At 60.9% G+C, this 22456-nt stretch overlaps 1 protein-coding gene across 1 annotated transcript in view; it reads right to left on the bottom strand.

The window, feature by feature from the left end:
- The window catches only part of CASKIN2 (CASK interacting protein 2), a 35416-nt gene extending 12960 nt beyond the window's left edge, over positions 1-22456 (bottom strand). Inside the window, exons 1-3 of the mRNA XM_075111091.1 lie at positions 22210-22456; positions 19223-19918; positions 255-306 (exon numbers count right to left, since the gene is read on the bottom strand). Of these exons, the coding sequence (XP_074967192.1) occupies positions 255-306; positions 19223-19316 (146 nt within the window). The 5' untranslated portion in view covers positions 19317-19918; positions 22210-22456. The remainder of the gene's footprint in view (positions 1-254; positions 307-19222; positions 19919-22209) is intronic.

The raw sequence follows: 22456 nt of genomic DNA, 5'->3' as shown, positions 1-22456 counted from the left end.
GGAGGGGGATGCAGAAGAGCTTTACAAAGGATTTTGCAGGATGGATCGAGCACAGCCCTCAGCTCAGATCCAGGCAGGCGTTGGGTCTGCCTCTGCAGGGCTGGCCCTGGCTTCGGGATGCTGTTGTGTCCTCCAGGGCTCAGTAGCTGCCCTCCAAAGTTTTATGATACCCGGAGCTGCAGAACCGACTGGATATTGGGTAGAGCGAGCCCACCCATGCAGCAGCACCCAGCACCCTGCCCGGGAGCACTTACCCGTCCGCATCCTGGTAGTTCACGTTCAGGCGCTTGGCAGATCCCAGGAGCTCTGCAGAGAGAAGAGGCAAAGATGAGGCCAGGAGGCAGAGCCCACGCCACCCCACACGGCCCCCGGGACCCCGCAGGAACCCCATCCCGCAGCCACACCGACCTCCCAGCGCGCAGAACAGCGCCTGGCCCATCCCGGCAGCCTCTCCTCTCCTCTCCTCTCACTCCACGTTCACCTCCACGAACCCTCAACAGGCTGATCCAGCTCGAGCTCAGACCCTTTCCTCCCTCCGTCCCTCCTGCCCCATCTCTGCACGCCCCCGGGACGGGTCGGACCCCGCAGCTCCCATCACCCTGGCTCGGTGGGACGGCGCTTCCCTCCCCTTTATAGGCAGCAACACCCCAAAACTGCTGAGCGGGGCCATTTTTCCCCCTACTCGCTCCCCGTGCCCGCCGCTGCCACTGAGGCCTGGCCCACAGACCACATGGTTGGCATTTTTACGGCTGAGGCAGAGGCTGAAGCCTCCGGCCGTGAATGCGAGGATTGTGCCACCTCCTCGGATATCCCGTCCCTCCCGCCCTGTCCCTCCCTCCCCTTCGGGGACCACTGAGCGGTGGAGGATGCTCACCCCACCCTCGGCACAGCCTCACACGCACCCCCAGCTCCCCACTCCTTCCCGCAATTAATTCGAATGAATTCCTTCCTCCCACACAGAGAGGACGTTTTATTCTTCACCAAGGGGTTGAGAGCGGATTAACATCTCTGGAATTCATCCGCCAAGTCAAAAGGGAAAGAAAGGGGAAGGTATGCAGGGGGCAAGAAACGCCGCCGCTCCTCCTCTGCCTTTCCAGGCAGCCCCATCGCCGAGCCAGGGAGGATTAAATGCTCTGAAAGGTTTCTGTGATTTTCCTATGGAAAATCGAAGTCTAAGAGCCGGGCTCCGAGCCCGGGGTGAAACAGCTGCTCAAACCCCACTGAAACATGGCGGGGTCCTGGGAAAGGAGCCCCCTCCCTCGCAGCCAGGCCGATCTCTGGGGCTGGGGCTGCAGCTCTCTCCCCCACTCCTTTCCCCCTCTCCCAAGGTCTCTGCCCACCTCGCATGGCAGACCCACACAAAGCCACGCTCTGCTGCGTGGCCCCTCCGCTGGAAAGGAGAGCTGAAGAGGGGGCTGGCTCATTCATCATGCACATGGATAATTAAAGGAAACCAAGGAACAGTGTGTTCGTTACTGCAATTTACAGTGTTTTGTAAACAGCCTAATTAACGCAAAATAGGCTTGGAGTGGCTGCTGGTGAAGGACTCGTGACTCCCCACAGCTGAGGGGATCACGATGGGATCACCCTAATTACCTCTTCCAGGGTTTGTTCATCTTCAGAGGGGCAGCAAGCAGCTCTGTCACCCTGAAAGCCCTTCCCGAAGGAACCAGCTCCCAAAGGCATCGCTCAGCGGAGCCCCTGCTTTTCCCTCCCAGCCCCATATCGCCCGAGAGCCCAGGAGCTGGGGTTTCCACCAAGGACAAACTGCCTCCCTTGGCTCCGCCAGCCAGGAGAAAAATCACATTTCACTTGTGAACTGGCCACTTCTGACCTGAGTCACAGAGCGACCATAACCACCGAGCCCCGGGTGCCTCTTTCACAGAGCCAGGATCGTACTTGGGGTGCGCAGCAGGGCCAGGAACGGGGTTAGCCATGGTGGGCAAAGGCCTCATCCTGCCCTTCCAAAAGTCTCGGGATGGATCCTGGGAGCAGGAAGGGCTGGGAAGCATTTGCTGCTGGGGGATTTCCAAAGGACACAATTGAGATAAAATTAAAAATAAACAAAGGGTTCCACTAAGCCGCAGGCAATGCCCGTGAAGCCATCACCTCCTGCTCCCCGAGCCATCCCACAGCCCCTCCCCTGTTTAATCGGGGTTTATAAATAAGTATTTTTAAAGGGTGCTCTGTGTGGTGGGAACTGAAGGCCAATGTGGGTTTGCTCCCGTCAGCTGCAGCTGAAAACTGCCACGAGGTTTTGCTGTTGAGAAAGGGTGGGGAGGAGGAAGAGGAGGAGGAGGGATCCTCACCCACAGCATGAGGGGCAGAGCTGGAACCACATGAGCCCAGCAGCAGAGTGGAGCCGGGCAGGCGATGCTGGGAAGTGAAGGGCTGGATGGAGATGCCCACTGAGCACAAGCACATCTGAAAGAGGCAGAAACATCCCACGGTCCCCAGGGGCTGGTCCTGGAGTTCAGCAATGCCCACTATTTGAAGGGGGAGAGCTCACCCCAAAGCTCCATCCCTGGCCCCCTCCTACCAGGGGACCGGGCTGGCCGGTGGGGCCCAGTAAGCAGGGCTGGGAAGCGGTGGGTGTCCCAGGACGTGGTGGGGGTCCCTGCCCACTCCCTGGCCCCAGGAGGCAGCTGTCAGCATCTGCATGGCAAAATGCCTGTGTCTTTGCTTCTCTCCTGAGCAACATTCCTCAAATTAGTTCCCTGCTCCAGCAGCCCAGCAAGGTCAGGACACGGGGCAGGACCACGCAGACATGGCGTGGGTGGCTGGGAGAGCAGCAGGTCCCAAAACACGGAGTCAGGAGCAGCATCCCCTTTGGGGCTCTTCCCAAATATGAATGCAATGACGCTCGTATCCACCTCAGGTAAGGAAGGGAAAGAGTCCATCCCTGTTTTGTAGCTAAGTAGATCACTGCTTAGAGAGCTGGAGGGTTTGCAGCCAGGCTGGAAGGCAAAGCGCAGGCAGGAGAGGGGCCGGGCACGCCGGCACTGCAGGCATGAGCAAAGAGAAGAAGAGTGGAGGGATGGAGGGGAAAACAGAGCAGAGCCAGGCAGCCGTGACGCCTTCGCCAGTGCCCTGCACAGCTCCACACCTACGGCAGGCGAGGCCAGCAGAGCAACCCCAACGGCTGCCCTGCCTCAGCGGGGAGCCAGTGCCAGGACGGGGTGAAGCAGCGGGACAGCACGAGGGCTGATGGGGGGTGCCATGAGCCCCTGTCATGCTCCTGGGATGTGGTGATGGGAAGGCAGGTGATGGGACGCTTCCCTGCATCCCTCCTCTTCGTTCCATCCATGTGCTCCTTCTGACCGATTCCCCTGTTTTTCTCCCCATTTCTTCCACCCCTTCTCTCCCTGTCAGTGCCCTGGCAGCTCCAGGCTCCCTGGCCTCTCCCACCCGGACCTTTTGGGGCTCAGCAGGGGCTGGGCCAAGCCATTCCCAATCCCACAGCCCTCCCAGACCAGCTGGTTCAGAGGCACGGCTCTGAGAGGGAGACCGCAAAGCTGGACTGGGAAAGGGCTGCGGGGTCGGGGCTGACCCAGCCATGGCACTGGGATGGGGTGGCCTGTCGCTTCCCAGCCGCATCATCACCTCCTTTGGGTTTGCTCCGGTGTGGGAGCACCCGTGGGCCTGATCCGCAGCCCCCTGCTCCCTGCCAGGAGCACATTCACACCCCGGGAAGATGAACCCAGAAAAACGTGGGTTTTGGACCCAGCACCAAAATGCAAAAAGCCCTGAAGGGGATATTTCCAGGGGAAAACCCGGCTTGGTGCACCCCAAGGGTTAACTTTGGCTGTGGGTTCCCCCTGCTCGGCCCTGCTCCCCAGTGCGACCCCTCCAAGGGGTCCCGCCGGCCCCCCGCCCCGCTCTGCCCTCCCCAGAGCACTCGCCGGCACCTGCCCAGGCAGGATGAGGCTCGGCAGCGCCGGCTCGGGGCTGAGCGAGGCCTCAAGGGAGCCAGCAAGCTTCTGTGCGGCGTCTGGCTGCCAAGCAGCAGGCGGGAAGCACCTCCGGATCGCTCCGGCAAATTGCTTACAAATGTAGGGCCCGCGTGCTCCGCCGGCCGCCGGCCATGGCAAAGGCAGCGCAGCCGCCCACGCGCCCATGCCACGCTCTGGCTCCAGCTCCGGCCCCAGCCGGGGGGAAAGTGACAGCCCTCAGCCTTTCGAATCCTCGCTGTGGGGGGTCCTAAGGTGGTGCAGCCCTGCACAGCATGTTTCCAACCGGCTCCCCTGGCCGAGTGGCCTCCTCGGTTGCGCTGCGCCCCGTGCCTCAGTTTCCCCGTGGGGCTGGGGTGCAGGGGGCTCCCGGGGAGCAGCCGGCCAGGGCGGGCACCTCACCCACGCCGCTGGCAGCCGGCCCGGCGCTAACCCGTATTTACCCCCGCAGGGCACTCGCCCGGCGCCGGCTGTGCCGGCTGCGTGGAGCCAGGCGTGCCCTCGCCCAGCCCGGCACCCCCTGCACCAGCACGCCGGGTACCCTGTGTCACCCCGTGCCCTTCACCAGAGACCTCGTCCCCGCGGGGACATCCTTGGGCTTCACCCCGTGGTCCGAGACAGACACGAGCCCCCTGAAGTGCTGAACCGCTCAGTGGGAAGGAGTGATACAAGCTCGCGTGGGTTTGGCTGGGGAAGGAAACACCCAAATATCCCGTGTCCTCTGCAAAGCACCCCTTGGAGGCTCCTGCCCTGGCTCACACATGGAGAGTCAGGCTCTGGAAAGCAGTGCTTTTGCTGTAATCCCCCAATTTTGTCCACCCAGTGTGGCCACAGCAGAGCTCCTCCGCTGCAAGCCTTTGCCCCTGTGCGGGACAGACAGATCTATAACTGGAGACTCGCCTCCTTACCAGAGACACCTTGAAAAAATACACCTTTCTGCTGTTCCTGTGTTGCAGACCCTCATCCCTTCCCCGGCGCTGGGAAATCACATTCCCACACCACTGGCTGCACGTGTCGCCATGCCACGAGCCTCCCCGCACTGCAGGTCTGAGCACCCCTGTACCGCCAGCCACGAGCACCCCTCAACATCCACCCTGAGCACCCCTGCACCATTAGCATCCCGGCACTACCGGCCATGAGTACCCTGCCCTGTCTGGGCATGGCAGGAACACCTGCTGCCCCGGGCAGTGAGAGAAGGACCGCGTGCTCTGGACATGCCAAATATGCACATAACCTCTTGGGAAAATAAAATCCACCTGGGGACTGTCACCACTAAGCCAATAAACCAGCTGGAGGAGCTAATCAGCTGCGATCCCACAGAGCACCAGCCGTCTCTGATGGTGGCGGCAGCCTCCTGGGGCTGGAGGCGGAGATGGCAAGAGGTGGCAGCTTTACCTGACCTGCCCTGCCTGGCCTCGACCTGCCCCAATAGCCTGGGGCGGCCCTGCCTCCGCATACGGTGGGTTCATGCTGGGACTCAGCAGAGACTTGATGCCTCACCCAAAATTGAGACCCAGAAGGTGACATCCATCTCTCTTCTGTAGGAATCACCCTTCCCTGTCGCCCCTTTGTCCACAGGCACGTCTGCTGCGGCCACCCACACCCGGCTCCTCCCGGCGCAGCCTCCGGGCAAACTGGCTGCTTCAGGTGCAGTTTCCCAATAGGTTCAGAAGAGATTCGCCCACTTCGATAGGGAAGGAGCTCAGCCACAGAGATGTTAAGAAATTCAACCAAAGTTGCCCAGCAAGCTTGGGCTGGAAGCTGGGTGAGAGCCAAGGGCTCCTGACCCCAGCTACCTGCTGTAGCCACCAGCCCGCACCCCAAACGCCGAGCCCAGCGCTGTGCCCAGCTCCCCAGGGGCCCCCCCCTGCTTCCCCCAAGGTTATGGTGGCTGAATTTGGCTGGGAGGGTGCTTCTGCCTGAGATACAGGGCAGAGCACCCATCCCCACATCAAAATGCCACGGGTGTCCAAATGCCAGGGTGTCCGAGTGCCACGGGTGCTCTCCTGTCTGCAAACGGCCTGTGCTGGGGTTGGAGGCTTCGCAGCACCCCTGCAACTGGGCTCCCCACCAACACCGACAAGCAGGTCCTCCGCCAAGCCAGGCACTGCGGGCTGGGTCTGACTGGGGCAAAGCCACGGGGTTAGCTGGCAGGGATGGGGAGGCAGCAATCAGAGAGGCAGATTCCCATCAACAGAGAGCAAACACAGCGACGGGAGAGCACGACAAGCAGGGAGCCCTTTATCTTTCCCTACACTGGCATCTGGCAACTCCTTGAGAATAATTGGTGCCTTCATCCCTTGAAAAACCTACCAAAACTGGGTGTGAGACACACTGGCCTTGGCCAGGGCCCTGCTTCGACAGCTGTCACACCCAAGCCCCGCTCCTGGTTTCGGAAGCCTGGATCCAGCTGGAATAACCCCAGCAAGTGCAGCAACCTGCCGGGGCTGAACTCCCAGTGGCTCCTCACAGCATCCCGAGGGCTGGACACAGCATCTGTGCACTGTGAACAGCCTATGCCAAAACACAGACTGCTTGTCTCTAACCTCGACAGCCTCCACCATTTACCCCTGGCTTGAGCCCTAAACCTTAGGGCTTACAGCCACGCAGAGCCCAGGCTGTCCCTGCCACCCTGTTGTCTCTGCCGACGGCATGTCTGAGTCTCCTCTGGCAGCTCTGCCTCCCTCCTCATCCATGCTTTCTCCTTTTCTCTCCTGTCCTGCAATGTGTTCAGATATGATGGTGCATGATGGTGAAGGCAGGCAATGGCAGAGGCAGAGGCAGAGGAGTTTGAGAGGTCCAAGGCATCTGCCTTTCTCCCTGGGCTGGGCTGGGTACCCACAACAGGCAAAGCGGAGGGTTTGGGGACATGGCAACAGGACCATGGAGTCAACTGGGAGCCTTTTTCCCAGGGAAAATCCAACAATTAAATTTTTTAAAGAGGTTGGCAGCAGGAGGGAGCAGGGGCAGCATCCCTGCACAGCACAGACATCGATCGCTCACCCCTAGCCCAGCCGCCCCTGGACCCCCAGGCCAGACCCCCAATTTCCCCCCACCAAGCAAAGCAGGAAAAAACAGGCAGCTTGTTCAAAGCGAAGACTCCCAGAACAATGAAAGGAAAAGCAGAGTCGGAAACCCTATCCCTATCCCCGCAGCTGGGAAGAAGGTACAGCTCTCGCCTCTGGCCCCGAGGTTTGACAGCCACAGCAGGGACGGAAGGGGGCAAACAGCACCACAGGAGTCCTTTGGGGCTGGATTCAACCCCTGCAAAAGCCAAACACATGCTCCTGCTTGGAGTTTCAGGCCCCCAGAAGGATCTCAGCTGTGTGCTGGGATGAACAGGGCTCGCTCCCCTTCCCCGCCATGATTTGGGGGTTCACACCAGCTGCCTACCCCAAAGTGATGCGCCCCAGCCCGGCTCCCCCAGCAAGCAGGAGCAGTGATGCCCCTTCCCACAGAGCTGAAATCGCATCCCCCAGCCCCAGCCAGGATGGAAACAGTTTGGAAAGGCTTCGGGTGGGGGAAGCCGGGCGGCTCCTTCAGAGATACAAGGGTTCCTTTCCCAGCTGGCCGGGGAAACGCGTTACCGGGAGGTGAAGTCACCATCCCTGCTGGGACCTGGCTATTCCGCTCTCCAGGATATGAACTCAGAGGAGCTGTATTTGCCCAGGGAAGAGGTGGAGCCTTTTCCATTTCCCCCATCCTTCCGAAAGGACAGGACGCCTCCCGAGCGGGAAGAGATGGGGCGATAGCGGCAGGGGCTGGCGGCCAAGCGCGCGCTCCGCCTGCGCCTGCGGTGCATCGCAGGGCCCGCCACCCGCTGGCTGCGGGACACGGGGACCAGCAGAGCATCTGGTCCAGCATTAACAATGCACCTTGGCTCCTGCTCAGCTGGTTCCAACTGGTTCTCCCGGGAGCTGGGGAACGGGCCATGGAGCTCTGGTGCTCCCTGGGTACCCAGGTGAAGGGGCTGCACCCACAGACACCCTTAGCGCTCTCATTAACACGATACCAAGCAAATGGCACATTAATATAATCTGTGGAGGATGCTCAACAGATCAGCAAGGGCATAAATAACACAAAAGGGATTTAGAGAGATCAGGAGAACAAACCCAGGCGGATTCAACCTGGGAAAATTGCAGACTGCAGCATCTGGGAAAAATAATCCGACCGGCAAACCATCAATGGGAGGAAGAAAGAGGGGAAGCAGGATGCGGGGGGACGGCAAGAGCAGCTGAGTGCAGGCACGGAGGGAGCCACCAGTGAGGAAAACAACCTCAGCAGCCCTGTGCAGGGGGAAGCCGCTTCCCGGGGTACCACATTCCATGGCATGCTCAGGGCTGCGAACACGATACGGGCTCACAGGGGACATGAGAGGCTCAGGGGGACTTGAGAGGCAAGCGGCAGGAGCCAGTAGCCAAAGGGCTTGCCTTGCACGGGAAGACTAGGGCAGGTCCGTGAGTCTGGATTTGCTGAGCAACACTTAATTAGGGAGGGTGGGCAGGGACACAGCTACCCACCTAAACCTGCAGGGTTTTGACACTCGAGTGGGGCATGTAGCTATTTATTTTATGGCTCTAACAATGAGCCCCAGATAAAAATTAGAGCAGCCAGCAAAACCACGCATGCTCAAGGGAATGAAATGAGGATCCAGCCCTCTGCTGTAGCTTGGATGGTTGCAGGAAATCATGCAGCTCCTGGGGGCAGTGGGTCAAGGCCGAGGCTGGGGGACGGGGCTCCCATGGCCCTCCGGCACTGTCCCCATCACTGCCAGCCCAGTACCCGCATGTGGCAGCTGGCACCTGGGAGCCGCTCCGGCCAGTGGAGCCAGTACTCAAAGCACACAGTAATGTGGTGGCTGGAAATCCTGCGACATCCTCCCCCTTTAGCCTGGGGAAGCTGCCATGTGCCCGGAGCAGGCGCTGCCGGGGCGGACGGAGCGGCTGTCTCCACCCTGGATACTCTAATCTAGTCAAGGCACACACAGGATGGGAGGGGAGGCACCAGGAGGTGAAGCTGTTTGCTCAAAGTCACCCAGAAGGTCAATGGTTCAAGTGCCATCACTCCTTCCCGAGGCCCCAGTGACCAGGAACCGAATTTTCCTCAAAGCCCCCCCCCACCATCAGCCCGTGGGGAATCAACCCTCGGCAGCGGAGGGCTAACCTCAGACTGCTGCTGGCGGCTGCACGGACGGGGTTAAAAATACCTTGCGGATGCCTTTCCTCAACTCTGACCCCACGAGCTCAGGGACGTGCCGGTGGGGTTCCTCAGACACACACAGCCCAGCCTGCGCAGGGACGGGGCAGACGCTGCCTGGGGTTTGGGTTTTCCTCCCTCTGGACCTAGGATTTTCACTCCTGGGGGGCTACTGCCTCTACCCCCTAGTGCCAAACTGAAACAAGAGACTCTCTGCTTCCTACAGCCGCCTTCCAGCAAATGATGCACAGCAAACGATGCACAGGCTATCCAGCTCCATCTGAATTGAAGCCCAGATCTGAATACCTTGAGCAAACCGTTTCCTTCCCTCCTGGACAGAGGCAAGACGTGGCCTCTGGCTCCTGGTAGTCCCAAGGGATGCTGGATGGGTGACTGCTCCCACAGATGCCGTGGTGCTGCAGCCATTCATGGCAGCTGCACTGGGAAAGAGCAAGAGCGTCTCACCCAGCAGCAGCTGCTCGGTGCTCCGAAGCCACGAGGGATGGGAGGGATCCCTCTTCGGTGATGGCAAGGGTGCAGAGGGCACCCGTCTCTCCTTGCTCCTCCCATCCCCTGCGCAAGGTCGCCTACAAAAGCAAGGGGAACTGCCCAGCCACTCCACACTGCCGCCAGTGAGAAGGGGAGAGGGACAGGTCCGTCCCCAGCGGGCACAGGCCAAGTTCCTTCCAGCCTGGGACAAGCAGCCCCAGAGCGACGAACCTGCCGCTGCTCTCTCCTTTCCCTGCCAAGGCCACGGAGGGCAGCGCGGCTTTGACTGTGCCCAGTGCGAGGGCTCTTTGCCAGCCAGGTCTGACGCTCCAGCTGCCCGCCCGGGTTTCTGACTGGCCAGGCAACGCCACAAAGCGGGAGAAGCCATCGCCAAAACCCTGCCGAGCATCTGGCTGGCGGCGCTTTTCCTGTGCCTTGGCTGGAGCGGGATGTTTTCACCCAGCTGTGGCAGCGAAGGATTCCCCTGGGACCCCAGTCTGCGGTGGGACCCCATCTGCAGGGGACAGGAGAGGGGTGTGACACCCATACCACCGCATGCCCTGCACCACCCTGTGTGTCCCAGGTGGAAGAAGCAATCACAGATAAATGCATTTAGCAGCCGGTGACACGGTGTGTCCCGGGAGAGGCATCTCCCCGTCCCGTGGTGGAAGCAAGAACCTACACTGGGACCCCGTGCCTGTCTCGCCATCCCTGTGGGGGCCTCGGAGGCTGCTGAGTTATTCCAGGCACTACGTTCCTCTCCCCCTCCCCTTGTCCCAGCTGCTCCGGGGCCAGCAGGGAGGGCAGCAGGTTCCTCCCATCGCCCAGCCTGGGCGCCAGAGCTGACCGGCAGCTGCTCCAGGGACCAGCTGGGGACAGGGACAACACGGAGGGACAGGGGCTGACTTATAGCAAGGTCAAAGCATTGGAATACAACTGCAATGGATAAGGGGGGGTTGGATTTAAGGACCCCCAGTCCATGGGCTAAGCTCAGGTTGGCAGCTTCCCATGTGGGGATGGGAAAGGGGGTTGGGGGCAGCACGTCCACACCTCCAAACCCCTAAAGAGCAGGCCCACCTTAGCCTTAGCCCTTAGCCACCAGAGGTAAACTGAGGCAGGGGCAGCATCCCCAGCACCTCATCAAACCAAGGTTGTGCCCGGCTTCCCGCAGGGAGCCTGCTGCCTGTGGGGACCCCGCCGCCAGGCTGGCCCCCTCCATCCCGTCCCCCTGCCTCGGCGCTGCCCACACCCCAGCCTGATGGAGCGGTGGTGGGATGCAAGCCAAGGCCTGCCCGCTCCCTGGACCCCTGCCAGCAACCCGATCTGTTTACGCCTTTCCAGCACGGCGGGTGCGTGTTGGGAATGGCCCCGGCAAGCCCGAGTTGGCGGCAGAGGCAGGACGTGGGAGCTGAGCGCAGAAACCCCCGCCTGCCGCCTCGCAGCATCCCGGGGGGTGGCAGGAGAAAGAGGGTGGTGCACAGGAGGAAAAAGGGTCTCCCCACCTTCCTCGGCTCCTTTTCGTCAGAAAAGGCATCCCTTCTTGCACCATGCCACCCCTCCTGCAGCACCCCGTGCCCCTCACCCCAGCCAGGGAATCACAGCAGGTTGCCTCATCCCCAGGCCCTGCCAGCAAACGGCTTCCCGAGCCGTGCCAACCCTGCTGGGAAAGCGAACCCGTCCTGGAAGCTGCACGTCCCTTCCAGGCTGACGAGGCACCGGCTTTGCAAGCACGTGGCCGGCCACGTGTGGGGGCTGAGGGCGCTAATGGCCACATGCTGGTCCCTGTCCCAGTGCCAGGGTTGTCCCCAGGTGGTGCTGAGCAGAGGCACCCACCTGCACTGCTCCTGGGAGATGATGTTTATCCAGGACAAGGCTCCTGGGTGATGCTGACACCTGGCATGAATTCAGCCCCATGAAGCTGCAGGTGTTCGGAGCAGGCTGCAGCAGGACAGAGCAGAGCCATGACTTTGGGGGCTCAGAGTTGGACCCCTCCATGTCCACACAAGGTTTGGGGTGGAGGGAATGGAGAAGCAGCTCCAGGATGTCCATGTGCAGCCCAGCACGTGCTCCTAAATATAACCAGTGGGACAAATGCTCCGAGCTGCCTGTGCCCCAGCACTACTGAGGAGGAAGCTGAGGGTTCCCCCAAGGCTTGAGCAGCCCTCGGGGTTTGGAGACACAGAGCAAGGTCAGAGGCAGCTCCTCTGTCTGTGCAGGAGCCTCTTCCCCTGCAAGGAGGAGCATTTCCCTTCTTTTTAACCTAGCAGGATTAGTGGGTGCTGGTTCAGGGAAACCAGGAGGGCTCATGCAGCCCTTCCCACCCACATCAGCCCAACAAACCCAAACCTAAGGTGCTTCAGGCCAACCAGAGCAGCTCAGGCAGCAGCCTAGAGCAATCCCCACTGCTACGGCTGCACCGGCCCCCACGCTGCCAGCTGGGCTCGCCATGCACCCACATCAGCAATGATTAGCTGCCAGGGAGGACTCTGGCCCCTTTTGGAGACTGCCGAGGCAAGTGGTGCTCACGTGGCCGGGACACATCCAGGGAGGTCCCCAAGGGGCCACACAGGGTGTGAGCTGGGTGCCCTGCACAGGGAGAGGGAACCTCCGTGGGAGTGGAAGGTCCATGAGCTCCCAGTCCGTGGTCTCCCTGTTGCTGTTTACACCCAATTTGCCTCCAGCTGGGAACCCCCTTCAGGCTTATCCATGCCCATCCTGGCAAAGAGACAAGACAATGCCCCAGGATGGACTGTTCGAGGGTGGGGGAGCAAGGGCCAAGAGCCAGCCAGACCCTGGGACCAACGCTCCAAGGGGACAAGAAGCACCTGCAAAGCAGGTGGGAGAGCCTGAGCCAGCCCCACCGCCGGGGACGCCTCCATGCCGGGTACCCAGCGACCACACCGTGCTCACTGACTCCCTCCGTGAGCAGACAGGGCGCCTTACACAACCGGCCATGCCCACGGCCAAGGGCGGTGTTACAAAACCCTGGCAGTTTTCACCCCTCACAGCACAGTCACCCACCGGGGTGGGCCGATACAGGCTCCAGCTCCCAGGATGGCACCCAGGGGAGGCCGGGGCTGGGGTCCGGGGCACGGCGGCAGAACCGGGAGCCGCGCGCTCCCTGCGCAGCCTTGGCCGGGGGCCAGCGGGGGAGCGGTGCCGGCGCTGGCAGGGCTTGGCGGAAGCGCAGCCGGACGTGTTGCACCAGGCCTGGGATGCTGCAGGAGCCACATACCTGCTGCGCGCGCAGGTTCTCCCTGCTCCCTTATCTCGCCATCGAAGCTGTGCTCGGTTGCAGCTCTGGCCTTTTTCCCTGGGGGTTGCAAACAGCTTGGTGTGCCTGAGCACCTACCCCAGGCACAGGCTGCTGCAGCCCCAGGCATCCTCCAGGAGCAAGGGACGGGCAAGGGTGTCCAGCCCTTCCCCGGGAGCGTAAAGATCATCCCAGCAGAGCCATTTCCAAGCAGTTTGGGCATCTCCAGACAGGTCTGTGACTCACCGGGACACCTCGGCAAGGCCTGGGCAATGTTGCAGCCCCAAGGTTCAAGCAGGTCCCTCCCTCTCCATCTCAGGCACAATTTTTTGGGGAAGTCAGGGTGGGATTTCGGGGAGCCAGAGTGCTCCCCGGCTCGCTTACTAGAGCAGCCAGAAAAAGGTGGTTTATTGTTATTTAGTTTCTGCCCCTTTCATACTCCTTTGCCGGAGTTTTTGCCAGCGGCGGGCCCCGGGTCTGGCGGGGGGCCAGGCCAGCCGAGGCGCTTTTAAAAACAAAGCAGGGCGCGTGCATGCACACACACACACACGGCATCCAGCCCCTCTTAACTCTTGCTGGAGCAATACTGCATGGAAGATGGTTTCCAGCCAGCCGGGAGCGCGCTGCTGCACGCTCCCGGCTGGCTGGAAACCATCTTCCACAGGGGATGCTGTCGGTTGCCACCAGGATCCAATAATTCACTTCCCCCCTTCTCAGGGAAACCTCTTGCAGCACCAGGATCTTGATGGAGAGGTGGCAGGAGTGATGCTGGTGATGCCGTTGTGGTCCACAGGGACCCACCTGTCCTAAACAGGGACAATGCTGCAACCCCTTTCTAGGTCACAGCCAAAATCTTCGGACCCAGCAGCCCTATGAGGGAATGAGGAGGAGGAAGAGCACAATGGGTCTTTTCACCTAAAAGCAGCTCCTCTCCTGCATAGTAGAAAGCCAAGGAGTGCCAGTGGTCCGCACGCAGCATCCCCAAACCTGTGGGGCTGACTGACTTTTTGCACAGGTCGCTGGCACATGGAAAGTCTTTATCCATCAGCTTCCTCCTGCCTGCAACCAGCCCTGTGCCCCCAGCTCGTCCCTGGCCCCAGCTGGAGGACAGGACACCCACACTGGCGGTGTCCTTGCCGCATCCCGTCCTCCCCTGCCTGGGCACAGCCCTGGGGAGCCTGTCCCCGTTACGGTGCCCGTGTGCCAGCAGCAGCCTGGCACATGCCGTCCCACGGCTCGGGGCTGCCCTCCCTGTCTGCCTTCGAGCTGTCGTCATCCGAATCGTCCTGTGTTTCTGGGTCAGACAACCTCAACGGCCCCCGCAGCCCTCAGAAAGGGGGAGCTGAGCCCCCTGCTCTACGCTGAGTCACTGGGAAGCACCCAAAGGATGGAAAATTCCCTTCCTATACCAAACCTCAGTCTCCCTCCTGTGACACTGGGGATGGCTGCCAGCTTGGCTCCATCCACAACCCTAAGGGACCTTCCCATCCCCCTGGGAGACCAGCAAGTCCCTGGGATACCCCCCCGGCCATTCCCAAGGGAAGGCAGCATAGCCCCGACTGACCCCACACTCATCCCCTTCCCCAGAATTAGCCCTTTCCCCCCCAGCTCTTTTACCCAGGCAGAGGAGAGGCAGCTGCAGGTGGCCCAGGCTGACAGCAAGGAGCCACAGGCTGCCCTGCCAGCGGGTTTTCAAAGGCTGGGGACAGAAATACAGACCTGGGACAGGGGGAGATGTGGACCAGTGAACACGGGGAGATGGGGCACAGAGTACACGGGGCTGGGCTCCCCAAGAAGGCCATGCCCGCTGGGCCGGGTGATGCCCAGCATGGCCTCCTCCATCACCCTGTGCCACGCTGTTTGCTCGTGCCTTATCTCCCACGCTCAGCACGGTGGTGACGCTTTCCCCGGCTCCAGGCGCACCTGTGGCAGCCAGGCCCCTTTCCAAACACAACACCCGTTAGAGGCTGGCTTTGAAAAGCCGTTGCCCATTCACTCCTTTCACCGCCGCTGCCCACATGGGGCTCTTCCTTCCCAGGAAGAGAGGTGGAAAAAAGGGGCTAAACCTCCCCCACAAGCAGGGGCAGCCAGGACATGGGTGGGAAAACCCACCAAGCGAATGCCAGGCTGCCATAGAGACCCCCATCCCGGGGAGGCCGGGAGCCACGAGAGGAGGAGGGGGGAAGGATAGACCCCCCTGTGGTGCACAGCTGCGGCCCTGCTGCCATCCATCCCCACGGCTGCCGTGCTCGCCGGAGCCTTTGAAGCCTCTTTCCTCCTCCACCCACCCACCGCGGGCTGGTTCAAAAGCAGATTTCGGCAGGCTGCAGGGCAGCGGGGTCCCCGGCACGGGGCGGCCGCCAGCCGGGCTCCCCTGGGCACCGCGCCTCGCCCCGCTCCTGGCTCGGTCTCAGCGGAAGAGGGAGTTTTGCCCGTTTCGGCAGAGTTTCTCGGCGTCTCTCCGCAGGCGTGCCCACGGCCTTTCCAAGCTGGCGTGCGGCTGCGGAGCCGGTCCAGCCCGTCAGACCTACAGCACGCAGGGAGAGGAGGGGAGGACACGGCCGAGGACGCTGGGAACTTGTCCTCGAAACTCAGGCTTCAAGGGATGTGGCCAGGGCCACACTAGGGTTGGCGGCAGAGCCGGGTCCAGCCGACTGCGCTGCCTGGGGCAGGACCGGGGCAGGCAGGGTGCCCAGACATCCCTGCACCACCGCCAGCAGGGAAAGCCACCAGGTGTAACAGAGCCTGAAACGATAAGGATCCTGCCTGAGGCCGGTCCTGGCTCTTCCCCACAGCCTGACCACGTAGAGCACCCAGGGCTTTGGACAAACCTGTCTTGGGTGCAGCAGCAAAGAGGAGGACAGTCCTTCCAGGTGAGGGGGGACGGCGTGCTGGGCTTGCTGGCCAGCACAAAGACACATCCAACACAAAGGTGCATCCAACACCATCATAAAATGACCCCCAAACTACAAAAAGGAGCAACTTCTTCCCCAAACAACTATGCACCCGCTGCCACTGAGAGAAGGAAAAAGCCCAGCAGGACACGAGGGGAGGACAGGTATTTCTGCAGAGGATGGGGACACAGAGTGCCAGTGGCAGAGACTGACAAATCACAGGAGAGATATTAAACCTCATGCTTTGGGGCTTAAACTGATATAGCTACTTGGGATTAGGAGGAAATTTAAGGGGAAGGGAGGGAGGGAGTTATCCCACATCTGCCTGCCACGGTCTCGGAGCACGCAAAGCAGCATTATCCCTCTCCTACCCAGCCAGACCAGTGACAGCAGCATCCGAGGGCCAACACTGCTCTTGGGAAAACTCTGCTGTGCTTTGTGCTGCTGGGACGCAGCAATGAGGGGCACCAACCCAGGCACAGCAATGAAGCCAAGACTCCCTGCAAGCTTCACTGGCATTTAACAACTTGCTAGGTCACAGCCCAGACCCTGCCCAGTCCCAGGCACACACCCCTGCCCTTGATATATCCAAGGTCCGGAAAGTCCCATCGTAGTTAGTGAAACAGGGTAAGTCATGGGTGAAATGGGTCAAGCAGCTGGCCGAAGCTGGCTGGACCTCCCCGAGGCAGCAGCTGAACCCCGGCAGGGGCTTCGCTCCCCGTCCTTGAGAGTTTAACACCAGTTTGCTCAGCTGCCACCCTTTCTTTGCACTTCGCCCACGTTTAAACAAAAACCTTGACCACTCCCTCAAGGAAGGCAAACAGTGAGTCCAGCTCCTGTTGGCTTCCACAGCTCCTCCAGCCCCTGGCTATCGTGGGGGCATCGCACCCAACCCCCCGGCATCAACCATCCCCTGCCCCTTAGCCCTGCACATCCAGGGATGGGGACACCCGAACCTCGCTGGGCACCGTCCGGCTCCAGCAGCCATCGCCCCTTCCCAGGGACAGGAGCCCCAGCTAGGGGAGCTCTGCCTCTTGCCTCCCCCGGGAGCCCCAGCCCCTCGGTGCCGCAGCAGCCGCCCTGGCCCGGCCAACTGGCGCATTGTTGGCGAGCGCGGCCAGCCCGGGGACGTGATTGATCGCCGGGGAGAAAGGCCAAAGCCGTGACGGGTCGTTTAACAATTTCAATTAAACTCTGCAGCGCTCCAACGGGGAGGGGAGGGGAGGGGAGGGGAGGAGAGTGGGAGAGAGAGAAGGAAATTAAAAAGCGGGACGTTTCTATTGCTGCACTGGGGAACCTCAGCAAAGCGCGGCGGGCTCAGCAGGAGCAGCCTGGCTCTCCCGGGGCGGGGAACCCCTCTCTCCAGCTGCAGCAGTGACCATGGCACCGTCCCATCGTCCCCTTCCCACAGGCGGGACGCCTACCTTCGCCTGCCCTTCGCCTCCTGCTCCTGCCCCCAAAACTTTCTCCCTGCCCGCCCCACCGCCTTATAATAATAGGTACTGTGACCCACTTGTACGGCGGCGCTTGCGCGGGGAGGAGGGCTGTGCACGGTGAATATTAAATGTGTCCCTGAAGTTCCCGCTGCTGGGACTGGCGCTTGATTTTTGCTTATGTGAGGTGACTTTTTTAGGCACAGGGAGCCCCAGAGGGCTGATCACAGCAACCGAGCTCCCAATCCACCGAGACAGCAGAAGGACTCTTAGAGGGATTTAAAAAAATAATAATAATCAGCATCTCAGCCTGTCATATGGGAAAGGCGCTTTAATGAGCGGCAAATGCAGCAAATGCTCAGCTCACATGGCGTCGGTGAGAGGAGGGAGAGGGAACAGTAAGGGATGGGGAGCAACCATGTCCTCCATGTGGGGGACAAGCTCCTGTGACCAGGCAAGCCCCCACGGTGGGTCCAGCACAGAAACCCCACTGAGGGCTTCCAGCAGTGGCCTTTCAGTGATCTGGGCTTTTGGCTCCCCCCCTCCATGAAGGAATAAAATAAAAATAAGCAGAGGGAGCTGCTGACGCCACTGAAGCAGGGGAGTTAAACACACATGTTCACACGGGTGCCCCACGGCTGGAGGGAGGGGAAGATGCCAGAGAGAAAATGCAGATGGGGTTTAACTGACAGAGAGCTACTGGCGGGGACCAGGGAAAACAAGTGTAACTTCATCCCCCGGGGTGTGCAGGAGGAGAGCCACGGGCACCCCAGCTTGCCCACACCGCCCGGCCACGGGACACCCACTCGGGGGAACAGGGCTGCGTCAGCTGGCCTTGGGGGTGTCCTTCAGCCCACCTGCGCAGGCGAATCTCTCTTGCTCCATCTCAGGGACCCTGTATGGGCGCAGTCCCTGAGCCGCAAGCGGAGGTGACGGCACCCAGTCCCTTCACCCAGAGAGGGGGCCCAGGCACCCCCTGTTCTGGGGAGAAGCTGGCCCCCAGCAGGCCTGGCAGTCGGGATGGGCGAAGTTTTGGCCCCAGTCAAAGCTTTCCAGTAGCTGGCCCAAGGGAGCTGATCCCCTTCTCACATTTATAATCCTCAGCCTAACTCTTCTCAGCACCAGCCTCTCTACCCTAAGCTGCTCCTAAGAAGCCTGAAAGCTTCTGCTCCTGCCCGAGTTTCCCCTCTCCCTCCCCAGGACAGTTTTTCCTCTCCAGTCTTCTTGCACGCACACACCCACAAGACCCCCCTGAACGAGCAGCCTGGGCAGGCGCCATGCACCTTCCCCTGACTACACACCCCACTGAGAGCCCTTTTACTGACTTTTCCCTCTTTCCTTCTCTTGGTAGGTCACAAGTGACCAGGAGCTCAGTTCCGTACGAGGGCACCGTGACACTGGCCATGATCTGCTCCTCCACCTTTCCGCCCTCCCCATCTCTTCCAGACGCTGTGCAGGGCCTGCAGGACCCTGGTGCCCTTGGGGGACCCTGTGCGAGACCAACGTTCGCTCTGAGACATGCTTGCCACTGACCTTCCCGAGAGCATGTGCAAAAAAACAGCCCTGCTGAAGGGTTAAACATTACCAGACTGAAATTCAAGGCTTGACGATTGGTTCCAGTCAACTGGCCGGGATGATAATTTTTCACAAGATAAATACGTCCGGGAGCGAGCGGCAACCGCTAAAGACCCTCTGTAGTGGCATCCCCCCACTGCTGCTGTTCCCCTTTGCCCGTCCCCGCCGAGCAGCCCAGGGTCTCTGGCCCCGAGCCCGAGGGGAACCCCAGCCGCGCCAGAAGGATCGCTTACAGCCCAGCCGTTCATCCGCACGTTCTGCGCTTGCGCTCCCGCCTCCGGACACAGCGTAACTTGTGCGCCGGGGTTCAGAGCCAGCACTCGCACCCCAGCTTGGATGGCACTGAGCGCGCTGCCGGGACTCACCCCCCAGGACAGGCAGCGGCACCTGGCTGGGGAGAGGGAGCCCGCAGCTCTGCGCCCCGATACTCACTGCTCTTGGACGCCTTGATCTTCGCCACCAGTTTCTGCACGCCGGGTACGTCCCCATTCTTCACGGCCTGGATCAGCTCCTGCTCTCGCCCCATCGCAGACAGGTGGGAGCGGCGGCAGTGCGGAAGGCAGAGACCCTCAGATCCAAGTGGTTTATAAAGCCATAAGAATAAGCCCGTAATTCCTCAAACACACTTCTATAGGAGATTAAATCCACCAAGAAAGATACTTTACAATCCCATGGGACATAAAAACCAGAAGAAAAAAGACTTTCTGTTAAGGGCAGAAGTCCCTTTCTGCATTGGAAGGAGCAGGACCCGGATGAGGTTTGGTTGGAGAACATGCAATCAATTAAAACAAGAAATAGTTCAGTGCTCAGGGACGGGCTCCTGGCAGCACCAGGGCTCCGTAAGACAAAGCCAGGCAGCTTGGGGCAGGGCAGCCCGTGCAGTCGGCATCGGGATGCTCTTGGCCTCTTGCAGCACTCCCGGAGCTGGAGGTGTCGTACTTTGCTCCCCTTGCCAGGCTCCGCTGCGCTGATGAGTCCCTAATTTTTCCCAAAGGGATTATGGGCTTGTCGCCATCTGGAAGTTATAGATCCTCCCTCTCTGGTGCTCGTTAGCCCCTTCGTTTCGGCATTCCTCTTGGCGACAGCGCTGCAGCCACGCTGGGGAGCCCCGGCGCAGCAGCCCAGGACCTGCGGAGGGGAAGAGCACAGTCAGCCCTCAAAGGCCATTTACCTCCCGGCTCCGTCGCGACAGCTTTCTTATCCACGCCGAAGAACAAATACTTTGACTATATTTAGTCCTGGCGGAACTTGGCTCATCCTCGTGTTAAACGGAGAGGGAAGAACCTGTGGAGGAAACCTCCCGAGGGTGCTGTTGTGGGATGGCCGAGGAGGGGGACAGGGGCACAGCTCCTTCCCTGTCCCCCCAGGGCTGCACATGCTGTCCCCTCCCTAAAGGCTGCACGTAGGGCTTGGGGCACCATGGCATCTCCCCCTCTCCTTTCCTAGAGGCAGCACCCAAGGGATGGAGCTGGGGAGGTTTAACCAAAATCCTCTGCAACTATGGGAGTGGGTCAGCCTGCCCAGCACCCTTCCCCTCCCACGCAGGGGTAAACCCTCATCCTCTGAATTGAGGCCAAACGTGACCCATGAAGCTCAGTGCCCCAGGACCCGAGACACCCTTTAACCAGTACACAAGCTCTCTCTGGCCCAAGGGAGGAGCTGGGTATAATTCAGCAGCACAACCACGCTCAGGAGAACAGGATCAAGCCCACATCCTGCCCAGCTGGGGTACCCCAGAGAGGGCCCGGGGCAGCGGTTCACACCTCCCAGCCCATGCTCTCCTGCTGTGCCTGGGCTGCCCAAACTGGGCGGCAAGAAAATCCCTCCTGGTTCAGGGCCATGCATCTGGCAGGCTGCTCCGACTCCTGAGGAGAAGTACACACGCAGGAGGGCAGGGAGCACGCGCCGTGCCAGCTGCAAGGCCATCGCCAGATCAGCCTGTAACTCCCCCTTGTGCTGAGCCAGGCTGGGTCAGAACCAGCTCTAGTTCCTCCAGCCATGGCTCTGACATACCATCTCCCTTCCTAGAGCGCTTGCCCTCAGCCGTTTATATAATAGCGGGTGTCGCTTCCTCTGAGCAATTGAGGTCACTGTTTTGAAGATAGAAACCACAGGGAAGGGAAGGCAACAGCAGGAAAAGAGATCCTGCCTGGGTTGGGGGGCAAAACCAGACGGGGCATTCCACGGCACAGCGTCGCTCAGCCCACCCACTGTAAAGCTGGAAGCTGCAGCTGCCCACAAGCACAGACCCCCCGTGGGGTTCCTGGGCTCCAGCCCTCCCCAGGGTGCAGCAGTATTCAGGGCAGCCGGAGCAGCAATGCTCCGGTGGTAGTTTAGGTGCTAGGACAAGGGGATGCTGAGATTCCCACACCAGGCTGGGGGTTCTCCCCCCCATCGTCGCTCCTGAAGCCCACAGTTCATTCAGCTGAGGAGCCCCTCGGCACAGGGCTACTTGGGGGTTTGGTACCCGTCGAGGTCAGCGTGTCCTGGGGCACCTGCACCAGCTTATCTACATTACAACAAAGTTTCAGCCACTTGACTCACACTAACCTCCTGCCGCAAACAAATCTCCTTCCGAAACCTCCTACGTTCTTTAAAACTATTTCATTTAACCCTGTGTGCCGCATCTGCATCCAACTTTGTGCTACTCTTCAAAAGTGCTCACAAAAAGTGAGGGTACTGAGACTATTTACTCACTTATTTAAAAAGTCTGCGTGGCCTCACTTACAGAACAGTGCTGCTGCCTACCTCTCCCGGAGCACACGGAGCTCCGAGTAGTTCAGGGGTATGGAGAGCTCTGAATACCGATCTCTACCTCTGAGAGAGAAGAACAGCAGCGAAGGTAAAACTCAAGAAATGCACAAAGCTGGAAAAGCAACAGCGAACATCCCTCCCTCCCACCCGAGCAGAGCTGAGCCTCCAGCCCAGGAATCCACCTGGAGAACTAAAGTATCCCAAACATTCCCGCAGCCAACGGCAGCGCCGGGAAAAAGGAGGGAGAGAAGGGGGAGGGAAAAAAAAAACCCCAAAACAACAAACCAACAACAAACCCCAAACAAACCCAAACCAATTACGTAAGTGGAGAAGGGAAGATGCGAAAGAGCAGCAGGCACCGAGAGTGGGTCCCGGAGGGGCGGGCGGGAGAAGCTCGGCTCCCCCGGGAGGCCGGCGGCAGCCCCGCGCTGCCCGCCGCGGGGCCCGCCTGCCCGGGCAGCCCCTGGGGCACCGCTCCCGTCTCCGACTTCCACCGCCCCGAGACCCCCCCCGGGACGGGGGCTGGGCCGCTCCCTCCTTCAGGGTGGGCTGGGGGCGGGGGGGGGAAAGGGGTTTTTTTTTTTGTCCCCTACCAAGACGAGTCTCTCCGCCGCCCCTGCCAGGGCCCGAGCCGGGCGGGCTCCGCAGCCGGCGGCCCCACTCACCTGGCAGCGCTCCCAGCCCGCCCAGCCGCCCCGCACCGGGGCGAACCGAGCCGCTCCGCACCGCGCCGCACCGAGAAGTACAGAGCAGAGCCGAGCCGAGCCGCAACTCGCCGAGCCGTGCGGAGCGGGGCCGGGACCGGGGCGGGGCGGGGGGAGCGGGCGGCGCGGTCCCGGCTGCCCGGCTCGCAGGGCGGCGCGGCGCTCGGTAAAGTCCCGCTCGGGCTGGCCCCGTCCCGGCAGGAAATCC

Source organism: Phalacrocorax aristotelis, chromosome 16 (genome assembly GCF_949628215.1).
Source record: "Phalacrocorax aristotelis chromosome 16, bGulAri2.1, whole genome shotgun sequence".
Lineage (NCBI taxonomy): Eukaryota > Metazoa > Chordata > Aves > Suliformes > Phalacrocoracidae > Phalacrocorax > Phalacrocorax aristotelis.
Note: the sequence above shows the minus strand (reverse complement) of the source record. Positions and strands in the feature narration are given on the sequence as shown.